General features: G+C 40.7%; 1 protein-coding gene across 2 annotated transcripts in view; it reads left to right on the top strand.

The window, feature by feature from the left end:
* Positions 1 to 16,811, top strand: part of BABAM2 (BRISC and BRCA1 A complex member 2) — a 338,154-nt gene that overhangs the window by 88,985 nt on the left and 232,358 nt on the right. For both annotated transcript variants that reach the window (XM_045844469.1, XM_045844467.1), the window contains exon 5: positions 15,227 to 15,421. In XM_045844469.1, coding sequence (XP_045700425.1) covers positions 15,227 to 15,421 — 195 coding nt within the window. The remainder of the gene's footprint in view (positions 1 to 15,226; positions 15,422 to 16,811) is intronic.

The following is a 16,811-nucleotide window of genomic DNA, read 5'->3' as shown; positions in this document are numbered from 1 at the left end:
AAGTGAAAGAAACACGGAAGGAACTAAAGCATATCTGTAGGAAATGCTCTGAAATACTAATTCTGGTGTTGCAAACTCAGATGCCTAAAAGAGCCAGCCAAGTAATACAAATGAATGGGAAAGACAGGTATAAAACAGTTGTGATTGGTAAGGATTGTGACCTATTGAACTGTGTATGCTTTGTCTCAGGATTTTCAAATAAAATTATTTTGTGGGTCAAAGAAAGCATGACTACAGGCTGAGGCTGCCAATTTGAGACCCCTTCATAATTCCTTAATCTTAATGGAACCATTACAAAAACAATTGAGAGGAAAAAAATGGTGATTTAAAATTAAACTCAAGTAAGTAATCCAATTTAAGAATGATCACACAATTTAGTAAGTGATTTGGTACTTTTTTTTTCTGGGGCATAGGTGACATTTAAATTAAGAATGTTGGGGTCCCAGGAGGAACCTGAAAGATATTTTAGATCTAGGCAGATGAGGGGATCAAGTTTAGTAGATTCCATTACTGTAGGAGAAGTAGGAAATAGCAAGAATGATGTTGATTCTCCGTTGTTGATTGTTTTTCCCTGGGTATGTGTAGCCCTGGATTATAAGTAGATCTGAGGTCTGGAGACACATTCTGTTACTTCCTGGGAAATGTGGGAGGGGGCAACTTGATGGAAAGTTCTAGTGGATGGAGCCTTTAGCCATCATTAGACAAATCATTTGGGCCTTTGACTACAATGAGAAAATTCATTAGGAAGATGATCAAATTTTCTGGGTTTCCGCCTTGCCATCAGAATGCCTGAACATGAGACCCCAAATCGCAAAACAGATTTTGTAGGTCCCAGGAGCAGGTATCACTCCAGGCCTGTTGAACAGTGCCTCAGAGGGTAGCACCTGAGAATCTGTCTTTTTGAAATGCTCTCACAGTTATCTGAGATTTGCCCTGATGGGAACTAGAGCTGTAGGCAGAAAAGGTTTCACATAGTTGCTGCAAGATAGGAGGCTTTCTTGGTCATTGAAGATGGTGTATTCTCAGCCTTCTATTGAGGAATCTTTTTAAAAAGTGGTGTTTATTGATGGAACCCCATTCTGTTTGAGGACAGCGAGTTGAAGGAAATAGAAATTTGAGGCTTAGGATACAAGGGCTTTGTTGAGGCTCTTGAGGCATTTCATTGGAGGGCTCTGTATTCATGATTGTTCACCCTGAAACCCGGGCAAGGCTGTTCGGATGGCACAGTTTGAAATAGACACTTTAGTTAACTGTGAGGAGCACCACAGTTAAAGGGTCTGGTGGGGAGTGGCTTTGGGGGCTGTAAAGGGACGGTGAGTTGAAGGAAATGAGAACTGACGAAACTGTGTAATCACTAGGTATCGCTAAGCTGACAAATGGTTGGAAGGCAGTGGCTCTGGCTGCTTTGTGGTGGCCCAGTTTTCAGTCTGCCTGGAGAGAGAATGTGTGCAAAAGATTTAAAAAGTTTACTACTAGTCAAAGTATTCATTTCAAGTTTGGCGTGGAGCCAGCATTCATAAGATACCACAGTACAATTTGTAGTGCTGGTTATGTTGCAATCAGGTGGAGGAAAGTTAAAAATATCTCCTGTTTACAGGACCATGAAGCCTGTGAAGACCTCCTTTCTAGCCCCAAGACACACGCCCGTAATCAAAGTATCCTTGCTGGTCTGGAATGGTTGTTTGCTCTTTTCCTTTGCGTTCTTCAGCTGGACTCCTTGTTTTTTCACGGGACTCTTGGCTTTTACGGAAGTCTGGCTGTATTGCCCACTGAATCAAATACCTTACTGGTGTTTAAAAAGCTCTGGGATGGGGAACATCTTATTAGATCCCCATTTCAGATCCTTTTTAACTTACGTCCATTGAATGAGTTTTAATACACAAGGGTATAGTCTCCCATCTTTCCTTCCTTTTTATCCATTTTTTCCTTAAGAAGAATGATTGTAATCATTGTTGGGTTAGCGGGAATAGGTTAATCCTCTATGTAGATTTTCCTGCAGATAAGGTACAAGCTACATTAACTTTTTTATCTGGCAGGAAACATAAGGTTCCAAATCTTATCTACACTTTGTATTAAAGGGTTCTTGAATAGTTCTGTGGCCTAGTAAGAGTTCATGCACCTCTCCCTGTATTCTTTCTCTTAGAGGAGGTGAAAGGGTGATAAGGCGCTTCGGTGTGATTGGCCCTCTTTTATTGTTTCTTCTCCCCCACTCCTCTTTCTCTTCCTCCTCTTCCTCTCCTTCTCCCCTTTCCCTTTCCCTTTTCCCTTCCTCTTTCTTCTCCCTCTCCCTCTCCCTCTTTTTTCTTTTAAGTGAAGAAAACCTGATTGAAGCTGACTTAGACAAAAAGGGGAATTCCTTGGCTTACAGAACTTAAAAGGGCTTCAGATAAGGCTTGGTCTAGTGGCTGAAATAACATCATTTAAGGACTTAGTTTCTGTCTCTTTCTTCTCTGTGTGGCCTCCCACTGTGATGACTTTATTCTTGGTCTCCATGTTCACCCAGGAGCTTAAGCCTCGTCCCTTGTGAACACAGAATCATTATTCCAGTTCAGACTTTTATGTTCTTCTACCCTGAGAAGAAAGAACACTTTCAATTTCTCAGAAGTCCCGGCTGATGTTTCATTTGTCTCTTCGGGTTTGGTTAGGTGTGTGTTGGATCATTTGCTCATGATAGGTGCATGGAAAATAATGATGGAGACAGGCAGTCAGAGCCCGAAGAACTTGGACTGGAGGTTCCTACTCTAAACCCATGCCTGAGAGGGGGAAGGAGTGGTTTTCCCGAGGAAATTTGGGTTTGCGTTACCAGAAGGAGGGAAACAGATATCAAACAATAGATGTCTACTACAGACCTGGGGCTGGGAGGTACAGTTTTTAGGGAGAATGACAAAGACACTGAAAGCTCTTACCTACCCTGTGTGTTGAATTTTGTGGGTATCTTTTCCTTTAGTTGATGGCCTACTTTGTGTGGCTTTTCTTTTCTTGCTATAAGAGCCAAGCTGCATGTGGCTGGTATAACAGGAAGAGCTTGGGGGTAGCCTCCTTTTCAGTTGGAGTTTCTCCTAATTATTTATACACAAGTTGTGTTTCTAGGACATTATGGGCTTTAAGATCACTGGCCCTGATGGCCCAAGACTGGGATATTGTTTAGAAGAAGGTCTGGCAAGGGGCGCAGGTCTGGAATAAAGTCCAGGGAGCTCAGCTAAGGTGAGGGGAAGCAGTTGTACAGAGTAAATCACTGTGGCGCAGCGGCCAGGTCTAGCTCGGGAAGTCTTCCAGGCAGGGGTCAGAAAGCAGGTGTCAGAGCCTGCAGGTGCTTCCCCAGTTACAACTAACAACTTGGTTGGAGCTGTTTGTTCTCTGCCTCACTCTATGCTGTTCATTCCTGCGGGTCTCTTTGTGATTATCGTAGCCGAAAGAGATGAGAATCTACCCTGAGATCTGGTCCTGACCGAGGCAGGAAAAGAGTTGTCTTCGTACAGGGGAATGGGTAGGGCTCTTACGACCTGTGACTCACCCTCGGCTAGGAAACACTCGCTGGCAGCAAAGGGTCACTGAACTGGAGCTCTCTGTCATCATGATTTAAAGAATTTGCTCTAAACTTAAAAATCTATGGGCAGAAATTGGGATTCTTAACCTTCTAAGTTTAAAAGACTCCTGAAGACATTTTCTAATGAAACATGAAACCCGGACAAAGTGTTTGCTCTAAGTAAATGACTGCAGTTAATTTCTTGTAAAGAAACACAGAAGCACACATTAACTTAAAATAAGCTCACACTGTTGTTTCTTGTAGTACAGCCAGGAAAACCAGCAACAAGCTGTCTCCTTCAGAATCACATCCCTGGATGATATTCGAGCAACCTGGACAATTTAAATACATCCCCAGGAAAAACAATTTGAATTAAGTTAGAAATCATATTTGCTAATTTCTTTTCTGCCATTGCAGTGTTGCCTTTTATTCTCAGAGTCTGAGCAGCATTGATTGGAGAAGGTGTGTGGCATCGGTGATTCAGGTCAATAGCAGTAATCATTCTGGAACCACAGAAGGATTTTATTGCGGGGGATACTTGTTGTGGTCTTGGTGAATTTGGTGAATGCTCAGCTTAAAGTAACTTGTTTAAGAATTTTTTAGAGCACTTTGTTGCATAGACCAAATGATTTTTTTAATGTATAGATCTTATTAACCAAATTTTAGTCTACACTGGCATTTTATCCAAAATTGAACTTAATAAGAATATTGTTTATTTTTTCTGAGAAATAAGAGTTATAAAACTGGAGCATTTTAACCTCAAATAGATTTCATTTTTATGTAAAAGATAGCACCTTAAAGTTGTATGGATGAAGACAAGATTATATAGACAAAATAGAGTGGATTTAGTTATTATTCAATTCAGCATTTTCCAAAGAGTTGAGTAATATTATTGAATAATAACTAAATCTACTCTATTTTTTTCTATATTCATGTTTATATGCAGTGATTTGAGTGTTCCCAATCTTAGTTCTTTTATAAATGTTGTGGAAAAGATACCATTTCTATTCTCCAAGTGGTTATAGCGTTAAGAGAAGAAAGACTAGTAAAGGTTCTGTGGAGGGTATTTTCTTTCTTCTCACACTTGTTCCACTTGAGGAGGTTTCCAAGATAGAAAGGTGTCTCTCTCTTTCTTCCCCTAATAAACAAGGAAAGTCTTGGCCAGCGTGGCTCAGTTGGGTGGAGTGTCTGTCATACTGTAAACCGAATGGCTGTGGGTTCAATTCTCGGTCAGCATGTGCCTGGGTTGCAGGTTTGGTCCCCACTCGGGGCGTCTCTGGGAGACAACTGATCAATATTTCTCCCTTGCATCGATGTTCTTCTCCTTCTCTGCCTGCCTCCCTTCCCATCTCTCTAAAAAGTCAATAGGCATGTCCTCGGGTGAGAATAAAAAATAAAGTAAAATAAACAAGGAAGTCTGGACCAGTGGGTGTGCTCTGAGGTTCCTTCCTTTCCCTGTTCCCTCTCATCCATGTTTCCTCCCATCTATTGACCCCTAATGCCAAGGAAAGAAACAGAAGTTAGAAATGTGATCCTTGAGGCGATTGATAGGGGCAGTTCAACATGACATGGGGCTTTGTGCTGGTCATTTTAAGAGGAACTGGAAGGTAATCTTACAGCAGCTTCTGATGGGCAAGAAGAGATAAATTTTTTTTAAATGGACCCAAAGATATAATTTTGAGATACTTTTGTGTAGTATTTCAGATTAAAAGCATGCCTTCTGTGGAAGAAACTAAACAAGTGAAGTATACCAACTTTACTTATTTAGAATCATTGGAAAGTGTACCAACTTTACTTATTTAGAATCACTGGAAAGTGTACCATTCCAGTGATTCTGACACTCTAGCACAAAATTAGGATGATAGAGAAATTCTGATGTGATATACCAGTAGATCATCTCTTGTAGGTATTTGAAGATTTCCCAGAACTCCTCTGTTAGTTAGAAGTTTTATTTACCTAGCAACTGGATGAAGCATTTCAAAAAGTTCAGATTTAAGATTCCCTATTTTGCTTTTTCTGTATTATGAGTCTTTCAGTTCTATCATAAAATCACATAGAAAAGTGATTTTTAGCTACTAAGGTATTTGTATATTTTGCCCAAGACATTATCTTAGTTCTTCTCAAGGATGTATAATTGTCATGTTCTGTGTTGGCTTAGATGCGGGATCATATTACCATTAGTAGCCAGTATCCTGCAAGGCAATAAAAAAAAAAAACTCTTTTAGAAGGATCCTAGGTCACAATTTTTTTTTTTTTTTAATCCAGGGAATTTGGTTGTTGGTTATGAGGCAGGTCAGAACCTTGGAGAGCTCTATAGAAACCTGGGTAGAACCACAGCCAGAAGAAGTTTCTGTGGCTGGACCCAAACATACTAGATATTTTGAGGAGATGCCAATTCCACTTTGCTTATTGACAAGATATGTATGATTTAAGGAGACAAATCCCTTTACTCCAATCATGAACTGTGTATTTATACACTGACTAAAAATAGACTATTTTGTGACTTGGGGCAAATGTCTTAAAAACTAGACGAAATTTCAGCACATGTCTTAAAGGTCCTCCAGGCCATTTTATGATCCTGGATTTTTCTTAGCAGGACTTCTGACACCGAGGTGAAGATGGTCACAGATAGGAAGGGCAGAAGGAATATAAGATTTCACTGAAGATTATAATCACTGTTTGTGTTAGATGAGGTTCATTTTTCAAAAGAAAATTTTTTTGAAATGATATCTTAGGTGAAACTTCAATGAAACGAAACCCAAAAATGAGTGGCAGAGGCATTGCAGTGAAAGGCGGGTTTCAGAGGCCTGGAGTGCCCTCTGCTCAGACTGCCCCTGGCTCCAGCAGTAGCCACCGACCACAGGTCGCAAGTTGCCACCTTTCATCAGAGTACACTCGGTGTACCTGTCAGACACAGTTCCTAAGTGGGAGTACATTTACTAGCTCATACTAATCCGAGAAATGCCTGCATGTTGGTTGTCTCTTGAGCTATTCACTTGGCTGTCAGAATTAGCTTTCGTGCTTCCCAGAATCCACTGAGTTTCCAAAGACTGTAATTAACATCAGCTTCAAACGTTGTGGCAACAGTCGCACATCTCAGGCTCAGTAGGCTCTGCTGTTGAGGATAAAGAGAATTATTAGTATATTTGAAAACAAAGCCACTGAGGGTTGCACAATGACCTTATTTAAATGTTTGCCTTACCAAGATTTGTTTCTGTGAGAATGCTACAAATCGTAGTGCAGCAGAATTCAGCTGTGATGTTCTCTCCCTCTCCGTGTACCCCACTTTTATAATAGTTGAATCTTCTCAAAAATAAAATCCCCAAAACATTAACTAAAAATGAGCTGTAGCTATAAGGGATATGTTTTGTATACCCTTTTATGCTATTGGGAGGGCTGTATTGTCTTTTTTGCTAGCCACATGCATGCACGTGAAGGAGAGTTTTATGGAGATGGGAGTAGGCTTGCTCCGTGCGGCCCCAAAGTTAGTTTCTCCAACTTCCCTCTCAGCCACCCCCGAACTCACATTATGTTACCTCTATTTTAAGAAGTTAAGAAGTCGCTATATTTTAAGGAAGTATGAAAATGTTTAAGATAATTTTTATTTAAATTATGTCAGATGATGTGTTAGAGGTGTTACACATCTCCAGCTCTGTCCTCATGTAGAGTGTAGACATTTCTGTTAATACTTGGTCCTCCGATATCTGACCTTACAAACAGGTTAAATAGCACATTTCTGTTGGCTGTCTTTTGTATTCTCCAGATGAGGTGGCATTAAAACAGATTCACGCTGTCTGGCCACAGCCCCGTTAGAAACGCACGCTCTCATCGGCCGTGTCTTAAGACTGCCGGTCAGAGGAGGGAAACACGAAAGAGTCTGGGTTGAGAAAAACATAATAAATTCCTGCAACTGTGACTGTGACATTGCAGCATATTGCATTAGCTTTCTGGAAATGTTCTACGAGGCTTCGAATTTCAGAACAGAAGAACAGTGAGTGCGAGGCTACTCGAAGCACATTTAGTCAGGGTTAAGTGATGCAAGACTAGTTCTCCAGGGCTCTGGGACTGGCTAACTTTTTGTTGATCAGAAGGCACAGCTGAAGTCTGACTTCATAAAATATATAAATGGCAAGTGGAATTTCCTAGACTTTGCGATTGAGAAACAGTTTGAAATGAAATATCTGAAGTGTGCTATTCTGTTTCTTAAAATCTGTATTTTCCTTATGAAAGTACGTGCATGTGTTATGTATGTGCACATATACACATGTATGTGTAAGCATAAACTCAGAAAATTTGGAAAATATAGAAAATATAGAAGGGAAAATCCTCTTCTAAATAACTCCCAGCCAACATCAGTTGTTAACATTCCTTCTAGTCATTTTTCTAAGCATAGATGGATTTTGCTGTGGCGGTTTGGGAGGGTATGGGGATAATCAGAGTTAAGACCATTATGTATACACAGAGTTTTTAAAATTTGCCTTCGTTTAGTGTTTTCTGTGCTACTATACAGTATTTGTAAACATATTGGCTACATATTATTCCTTTTAATGATTGTAACAGTTTTTCAACTATTTATCAGGCATTTAGGTTATTTGCAGTTTCATGATGTTATAAATGACTCTATTGTTGTTTTCTTAGACAGATTCCTAGAAATCCTATTTCTAGGAATCCAATATGTAAACATGTTGGCTGCTTATTATTCCTTTTAGTGACTTAGAAACAGTTTTTCAGCTATTTCCTATCAGGCATTTAGGTTATTTGCAGTTTCATGATGTTATAAATGACTCATTTTTGTTTTCTTAGATTCCTAGAAAAGGATTTCTAGGGGGTATTGAGAGTGATTTTTGGAAAAAAGATTCTTGAAAAAATAAAAATAAACTGCTTGAACCAAAATATACTCCGATGTGTAGAAATGCCCATTAAACTACATCCATAGCAAGAGAAAGAACTCATGGACAATCAGCAGTGTGGTGATTGTGGGTGGGGAGGTGGAAGGAAGTATAGAGGGGTTAAATGGTAATGGAAAAAATACAATACAAAATAAAAATAAAAAACAAATTAAAAAAAAAGAACTATATCCACACCAGCATTAGCTGTTTGCCCAAAAGAAGAACTTGGCTAGTTTAAAATAATAAACTTTGTTTCTTATAATTATTGCCTACTTTTCTTCTCTTGTGAGGAATGCTGGGTAAGGGCCAGTCCAAATTAGTGAGTCCCATGAAAACAAGAAGCAATCTGTGGGGTGAGGCCCAGTCTTGGAGTAAAAGTCAGGCCTAGAGGGAACAAAGCCAGAGGTGCTCTGTAGGGTTAAGTAGGGTCAAGTGTCGGTACCTTACAGGGTCCCAGTGCAGCTTCTTCTGTGGAATAAGAGTAGTGTTCTTGGGGAGTGGGGACATCCGATAGTATAGTTTGACAGGGAGACTTGAATTTGTTCTTCATACTCTTCTGTGCTATTGGGAAAAAAATTCTCTTACCATGTGCATATATTACTTTTTCAAGGAAACATTAGCTTATGAAAAGAAGAAACCAGGAGAATTATATTTCTTTATCAATAAGATTGCATACTTTTCATATATTGTTTTAAAATAAATCAATTTTTATTGATGTAATTGACATCTAACATTGTATTAGTTTTGGGTGTATAACATTTTGACTTGGGAATATACATTCCCAATATGTATATATTGGGAAATTAGTACCACAATAAGTTCCATTAACCTCTATCATCACACATAGTTCTAAACTTTCTTGTAATGAGAACTTCTGAGATTTATTCTTTTAGCAACTTTCAAATGTATAATACAGTGTTGTGTGTCTTGCACAGTGCTAGACAGCTGTGCCAAATTTTGTAGCAGGAGTTCCCAATAACTTTTTAGTAATATTTCTATTTTAGTTATGTACTTTATTCTTTGATTAATTGAAAACTTTTATTATAAGCTTTCATTGTTCAGAAGAAATATTTTTCCTGTCAAAGATTTTCCCCCGTCCACTATTAGACAGTGATGGTCCCAGGACTCGTTGGCTAAGTTGCTTTTCTTCTTCTCCTCCCTGAAGACACGAACCTAGTGTTTGGCTTCCGAACTTTTTTCATTTGTCGATGTCCTTGTGCCTCAGTTCACTTCAACGTGACTGTGAAGCCGTGTTTTGAACAAGTGAGATGTGAGTGGGGGGAAGCTGATTGTCTGAACACATTGTCCTTCACTATGTTTTTGACCGAAGGAGGCTCAGTAGGAGCTGAGGGTCGGTTGGGCCTTTTCTGGTCTGTGGGGTCAGTGATTTGGGAGTGTGTATGTGTGCTGGAGTGTGTTCATGAGAGGGAAGTGTGGGAAGGTCGAAGGTTACATGAGCAACAACAGCATCCCTCAAGTCAGGCATCCTGGACAGGGAAGCCAAATGTGGAATCAGAATCGTCACTAGACGTGAGACAGGTTGTGCCTGCTAAGAGGCAGGTGCCGATTCTTTGGTTAGAAAGTGATATTTAGTGCACCGAACGGGGGAGGGGTGACAGACCTTCGCGCTACACTGTCCGTTTCCCACACCTGAGCGTCAGCAGTTACTCAGCCTCTCCTGCTGACCGGCCTTTAAAGCCAGCCAGCACAGCACCTCCCCTGAGCTGCTTCGTAGGTGTGTAGCTGGAAGGAGCAGGCTTCCCAATAACAGTCAATTCCTTTGGTTTGGTATGTTTTATTGCATTTTACCACTTTCTCTTAATGCATTTTTCATCACTCATTTTTGAAGTCTCTTTGTTAATATATATGAGCCCTAAGCCTACTCTTCACAGTTGTCCTCATTTCAGATTTCCTTTCATGCACACCAAAAACAAGTATAGTCAGAGCTTTGTGAGTAGAAAAATACTTATTTTCTCCTTTTCATACTTAGTTTATGCCCGTGCCCTCTTTTCTAAAAGAAGCTTTGGGCACCTCTCTCTCTCTCCTTCTCAAGAGAGTGGCAAGTTCCAATGTTCTGCATTGCTAGACCTGTTTTTAAAATATGCTTTAGGCCGAGGAAGTGACCAAGACCTTGTGTACTTTCTGTGTTCTCTTCTTCTAGGCAAAGCGGTTCAAACCACACATGACCTAATGAGTGGAAGTAGTCATGTAGCAATGGTAGAGGAAATTTTATCTTATCGAGCAGGTATGCATCTTCCTTGATGGGGATGTTTTTCAGCTAGGTCATTTCCCAGGGAGGTGTGCGTTTAATGGCCAAAGAGGTTGGATGCATTTCCACGTATAGGGAGATTGTATTTTAATGGAAAGGGACTGGTTGGACTGTCTTTACTATGCGTTTAACAATTAGGTTGAATCAATTGAAATGAATTCAAATTGTTAAGGGATGTTTGCCAACTTACATGCTTTCATAATTTTTGGGGGGTGTGTATGTATAGATAATAGGCTTGTAACTTGCAAATAGCTGAAGAGAAATGATAGAATTAAAAAAGCTTTTTCTTTTTCTTTTTTAATGAAGCAACTAAAGGAACTTTTTAATTTTCGTACTAGAGCAAGGACTTAAAAGGAATACTTACCCAAGAAATAGAGTGTTGTGTAGTTTTTCTGTTTATTACTCTTTGCTTGATCTCTGAAGGAAATACATAGCAGGCTACCTAATGATCATTTTAAGTTTTATACTATGTTGATATTATCCTATTGATACTTTGAGTAGTACCAAAAGGAATTTTTAGGCTCTTGAGGTCAAGAGGTTTGCCCGTGAGGACAGGACTTTGTACTCTTTATCCCATTACTTCACAGCAGGAGGCCTCTTTCAACCGCTGTGTAATGCTGAAGCTCATACTTTTTTCTCTGTTCATCGAGTCTTTAGTTGAACAGCCCTTAAGATCTACCTTTCCTATAAAGAAGAGAACATTTAATGATTTCCCCATTGCCATTTAGTCCCTTTACATCCATGCACTTTGTAGAGCCAAGTAATTATTTTCCTTTTAAGGATGCATTTCTTTAACTTTTGTTTGTCTTCTTTTGATGGATGACTTTCTGGTGAGTTGGTCATGATATTAATGAGTGTGATGCTTTAAAATATTCTATAAATGAAACGTGTCAACAGTTGGGAGATCTGCATAACTAAGTGAAGGAGTATTTTCTCGATGACCACTGCGTGATGGTATAAAATCACACAAGGGGGAAAGACCAATTTAAGGTGTAAGTGCAACAAGTCAGACAGAGAAAGACAAATATCATATGATTTCACTTATAAGTGGAGTCTAAAAGACAAAGTAAACAAAAAAATCCATAGATGAAGAGAACAAACTGATGGTTGCCAAATGGGAGGCGGTCGGGGGACTGGGTAATTAGGGGAAGGCTAATTACGAAGTACAGATTGGCGGGTATTAAAACCGTCACGGGATGTGAAGTGCAGCACAGGGAACACAGTCAGCAATACCGTAATAACCACGTATGGTGCCAGACAGGCGCTGGGCTTGCTGGGGTGATCACTTGGGAGGTTATATAACTGTCTAACAATTATGTTGTACAACTGAAACTAATACATTGTACGTCAACTGTAATTGAAAAATTATTAAAGTGCACCATAGACAAATGGAATTTAATGTAAGAATATGAAGTGTTTATTAATATACCTTCAAATTCAGCTACCACTTGTTGAGTTTTGGTGTAGTATCAAAGAATATCCAAAATTATTTGAAAAGGCTATTAAAAATACTCCTCTCTTTCAAAGTACATATTTGAATGAGACTGGATTTTCTTTAAATTCTTAAGCCAAAACAACATATTGCATATGTTTTTGGATTTTGTAAAAGCATATAGGAGAATCCAGCTTAAAAAAAAAAACCAGACATAGGGATTTTCAAGAATCTAAAACAATGTCATGCTTCCCACTATTTTTCAGAAAATATAGCTATCTCATTAGAAATATTTCTATATTAATGTGTAGTAGGTTATTTTAAAAATAATAATAAAATTGTAAAAAAATTGTTTTTATTTTACTGTAGTAAATTTAATTATACAATTTTTATATACAGATGCTCTTCAGGATCCTCAAACTTTTTAAGAATGTAAAAGGTTCCTGAGACCAAAATGTACTAAGAGCATCTGGTGTAGGGCTTAAGGAGGAACTTGAAGCCAAATCGCTTGTCAGAATCCAGCATTATTGTTTACTAACTCCGTGACCTTGGACAAGATACTGAACTACTTTTGCCACAGTTTCCCCACTATAAATTGATATAATAGTATGTGGAGGTGTGGTAGGTGTTCTCCTTTTTCTTTCATGCTGCATTCAAGGAAAATGTCAGTCCCTGTTCTTTAATCCCCTGTCCCCCTCTTTGAAGCTCATACCTGCAGAATGTAGGACCCCCCCTCCCCCGGCCCCTCCTTTTCTACCTTCATGGAGGGTTTTAGCACTTGGCTTGTTGTTACTCACTCTGCATTCCAGCTCCTGTCGTGGTTCCAGGTGGTTTAACGTCCATATGAATAACCAACCAGCCCTTCCGACATCCTGGCCTCTCAGCGAGCCCCCGACTTCTTTTCCCTCAGTGACCTCGTCCTCTCCTCTCTACCGGAGCCGAGCGCACTCTTCACTCTTCGCAAGGCCTTGTCAGAGCAGCTACCGATCGCCGCCCTCATCTCAGTTGCAAACTCCTGCTCTCTGACCACACCTCCTGTCTGTCCAAGTCGTTCTTCTCCCATCTCCCCCAGCGGTCCTTCCAGCTCCCCAGGAGCCACCCTCATCTCAGTTGCAAACTCCTGCTCTCTGACCACACCTCCTGTCTGTCCAAGTCGTTCTTCTCCCATCTCCCCCAGCGGTCCTTCCAGCTCCCCAGGAGCCACCCTCATCTCAGTTGCAAACTCCTGCTCTCTGACCACACCTCCTGTCTGTCCAAGTCATTCTTCTCCCATCTCCCCCAGCGGTCCTTCCAGCTCCCCAGGACTCCTGGTCCTACCACCCTTTTACCAACTCTCACTTCCCTTGTGAGCGTGGCTTTTTCCTGGCTTAAAGCGCATGTTTTATAATTATAATCGTTGTTTTGTAAACTTTCTAAGATTTCTTAATCCCTCTTTCTATCTATTTTACTTGTCTGGCAAAATCCCAACTTTTGTTAAATTCAAATTCCTCCCACTCCACATTGCACCCAGACAGTGGAATTTATGCTAACTAGTTTCACTTAACAGACATACCTTCAACCTCAGAGCTTTTAGTGCAATGAGGAATTCCTCCTTCATTTCCTCAGTCCATTTATTTTTCTAAATGACTATTTCAGACTTCTCAAATTTCCAATATCTGTTTCTTCTCCCTTACTGTCAGTGGACGCCCTTCCTTCCTACTTGGAGGAGAATGTACTAGCTCTCAGGAGAGAACCACCACAAGTTCCTCCTCTCACCACGTGGACTGACCCACCTGCATTCACTCTCATTTAGTTTCACTCTCCTCTTGTTCCTTTGGATGGGCTCCCTGCTCATTTCTCAGGCCAACCCTCTGTGAGATCCCACTTCTGGCTACCTATTTATTATCCTGTCTCCTGGTATTCTGCCTCCTCCTCCCCCTCGCCACCCCCCCCCCCCCGCCTTGCATCATCACGTTTATCCCCTTCCACACTGACATTCCATTAGGCTTCAGATATCTGAGCAAAATTCTCCCTTGACCCCACTTCTGCCTCTGGTTACCAGATTGAATTGTCAATGTAGCTGTCTGCTATTTCTTTCTGCCCATTCTCTTCTAAACCCTTGACAATCAGGCTTTACGTCACCAAATGGCACTTGTTGAAGACATGATTAACCTGTGTGTCGCCGAACCCAGCAGTCAGTTCTCAGGCCTCGTCTTACTTGGCAGCGTCATTTGACACGGCTGATCCCTTCTTTTGCCTTGCAGTTCTTCCTTCACTAGGCTTCTGGTTGCATGTTCCATTTTTCTGAGTGGCATTCATCACTCTGTAATATATTTAATTGTTTGCTCATTGTTTGTTTTGGTCCCCTAAAATGTAAACTCCTTGAGAGCAAGGGCTTGGCTCGTTCTCAGTACTGCCAAGAGCAATGGCACATACATCATAGGTGGTCGGTAACTGTTCAATGAATGAATGTGCACATAAAAACTGGTATATACATATCAGCTCTTCCCTCATTCCTAGCTCCTTTCCTGTTCGCAAACTCTCACAGCCATTTTCTTCCTCTTTTTCTCTGAACCTTGCATTTCCTAATTGTATTTTCTCTCCTCTCTACTGCATTCCTGTCTTTGCCAGGCTGAACCATCACCATTGTGCTTATATTTCTTTGGGGCTCTAGTGTTTACAGAACGTTTATTTATATCTGGTATTACAGATGCAGATGGTCCACGGATCCCAGTTGATGACATTAGCATAGAATGCTGAATTTAGGAGCAGATGGAAAAACATTAAAATTATAAGAATAAGAAACAAATGAAGTATTCCAGAGCTAAAATTATGCTTTTCTAAGATATTTAGGTTTCTTGTTTATTACTACCCTGCTTTACACTTTACTCTTTCTGGCTACTCATGATTGAGTTTCTCGTGCTTTTCTGCAAGGAATTTTTGGGATGGAGGAGAAGCCAGCAAGTTTGAAAGACCCTTCTAACTTCAGCTCTGAGTTTGTCTCTAAGAGTAGTCTGCTCCTTGGGGGTTCGAGTTTCCTCCTTCTTTCTCCCTATATTGGTGTGCTAGTGTGATGCTGGATTTGCATGAACATTCGTTTTTAACTGGTCTTTGATTTATGGCTTTTACAGAACCTTGCCTCCTGGAATCCTTCAAATCCTGAATGTCTCTTACTTGTGGTGAAGGAACTTGTGCAACAGTATCACCAGTTTCAATGCAGCCGTCTCCGTGAGAGCTCCCGTCTCATGTTTGAATACCAGACGTTACTGGAAGAGCCACAGTATGGAGAGAACATGGAAATTTATGCTGGGAAGAAAAACAACTGGGTAAGATTTTTTTTGAGAATATGGAGAAAAGCCACTTTATCTATAAATAAAATAATCCGTTCAGATGTCTACTTATGATAAACCCTAGCCATTTCCTTAAATGTGGTCCAGGTTGCCTTCATACTTTCTCGTAACTTACAGTTTGAGGGGCCTTAATGTTTGTCTGGCTCATGGTGTTTCTCATAGGTATCCCCCTGGGGGTTCGTAAATCCGGAGTCTCACATCCCCAGCCCCAAGTAGTCAGAAGTCGGGTTTTGATGCAGGCGGCTCAGAGGCAACATTTTGAGACACTGATAAGTTTCTCCTTCTTTTCAAGGAAGACTTTCTTCAGTATCCCAGTCAGACGAGAGAGGCTAACTCTGGAGGTGGCTGGTTTATATGGAGGCTTTTTATAATGTCTTTTTATAGTTTCTTTGTATCATGTGATCCTTTTAAAATACAAGTCTGACCCCATCATTCCTTGGCCCAGAACTTCGGTGTACGTTCTCTTTTACTGTCATGGGAAAAGCTGGTGGCATAAAATGTTCCATGTGATTTCTGTCACCACCATCCTTTATCCATCATTACTTCTCTCATGTCGTCTCCTTCCTTTCTATTTACAAGCACTCAGCTCTAGCCCACCAGCACCTTGCTGTGCCGCAGACACCCCGGGGATGCTTGTGCCCTGGGTTTTGTAAATAGCTTTCCTGTTGTCTGGTATATTTCTCTGAGTATTTTTTTTTAAAGATTTTACTTATTTATTTTTAGAGAGAGGGAAAGGGAAGGAGTAAGAGAGGGAGAGAAACATAAGTGTGTGGTTGCCTCTCTCATGCCCCCTTCTGGGGACCTGGCCCGCAACCCAGGCATGTGCCCTGACTGGCAATCAAACTGGTGACCCTTTCCCCTAAGTATTTGCATGCCTACTTCCCTTCCTCCTTAAAGTTTTCACTTACATCTCACATTCTCAGCAATGCTTGTGTTAACATGCCTGGCTTTTTAAAACAACTTTTTTGAGGTATGATGTACACATACCTTAAATTCACCTGTTGTAAGTGTGCAATGCAATGATTTTTAATACATTCACTGAGTTGAACAGCTACCACTGCAGTCCAGTTCGGGGATGATTTCATCGCTCAGTAAGGTCCTGCCTGCCATTTGCAGTTAACCCTGTCGCCATCTCCAGACCCGGGTAACTACTACACTGCTTTCTGCTGCGTAGATTTTTCTTCCTGAGCACTGCATGTAGTGCAGCCATACGACGTGTGGCCTTCCATGACTGGCTTCTCTCACTCAGCGTAGTGTGTTTGAGGCTCACCCATGTTGTAGCCTGTCCCGGCACTTCATTCCCTTTTGTGGCTAATGCTCCATTGGATAGACGTACCACTCTTTGTTTATCCATTCACCAATCAGT

The sequence above is a fragment of the Phyllostomus hastatus genome, unplaced genomic scaffold, assembly GCF_019186645.2.
Source record: "Phyllostomus hastatus isolate PE091 unplaced genomic scaffold, TTU_PhHast_1.1 phas_contig_402, whole genome shotgun sequence".
In the NCBI taxonomy this organism is placed as follows: Eukaryota; Metazoa; Chordata; class Mammalia; order Chiroptera; family Phyllostomidae; genus Phyllostomus; species Phyllostomus hastatus.
The sequence above is the reverse complement of the archived record's forward strand: the minus strand, read 5'-3'. Positions and strand labels throughout refer to the sequence as shown.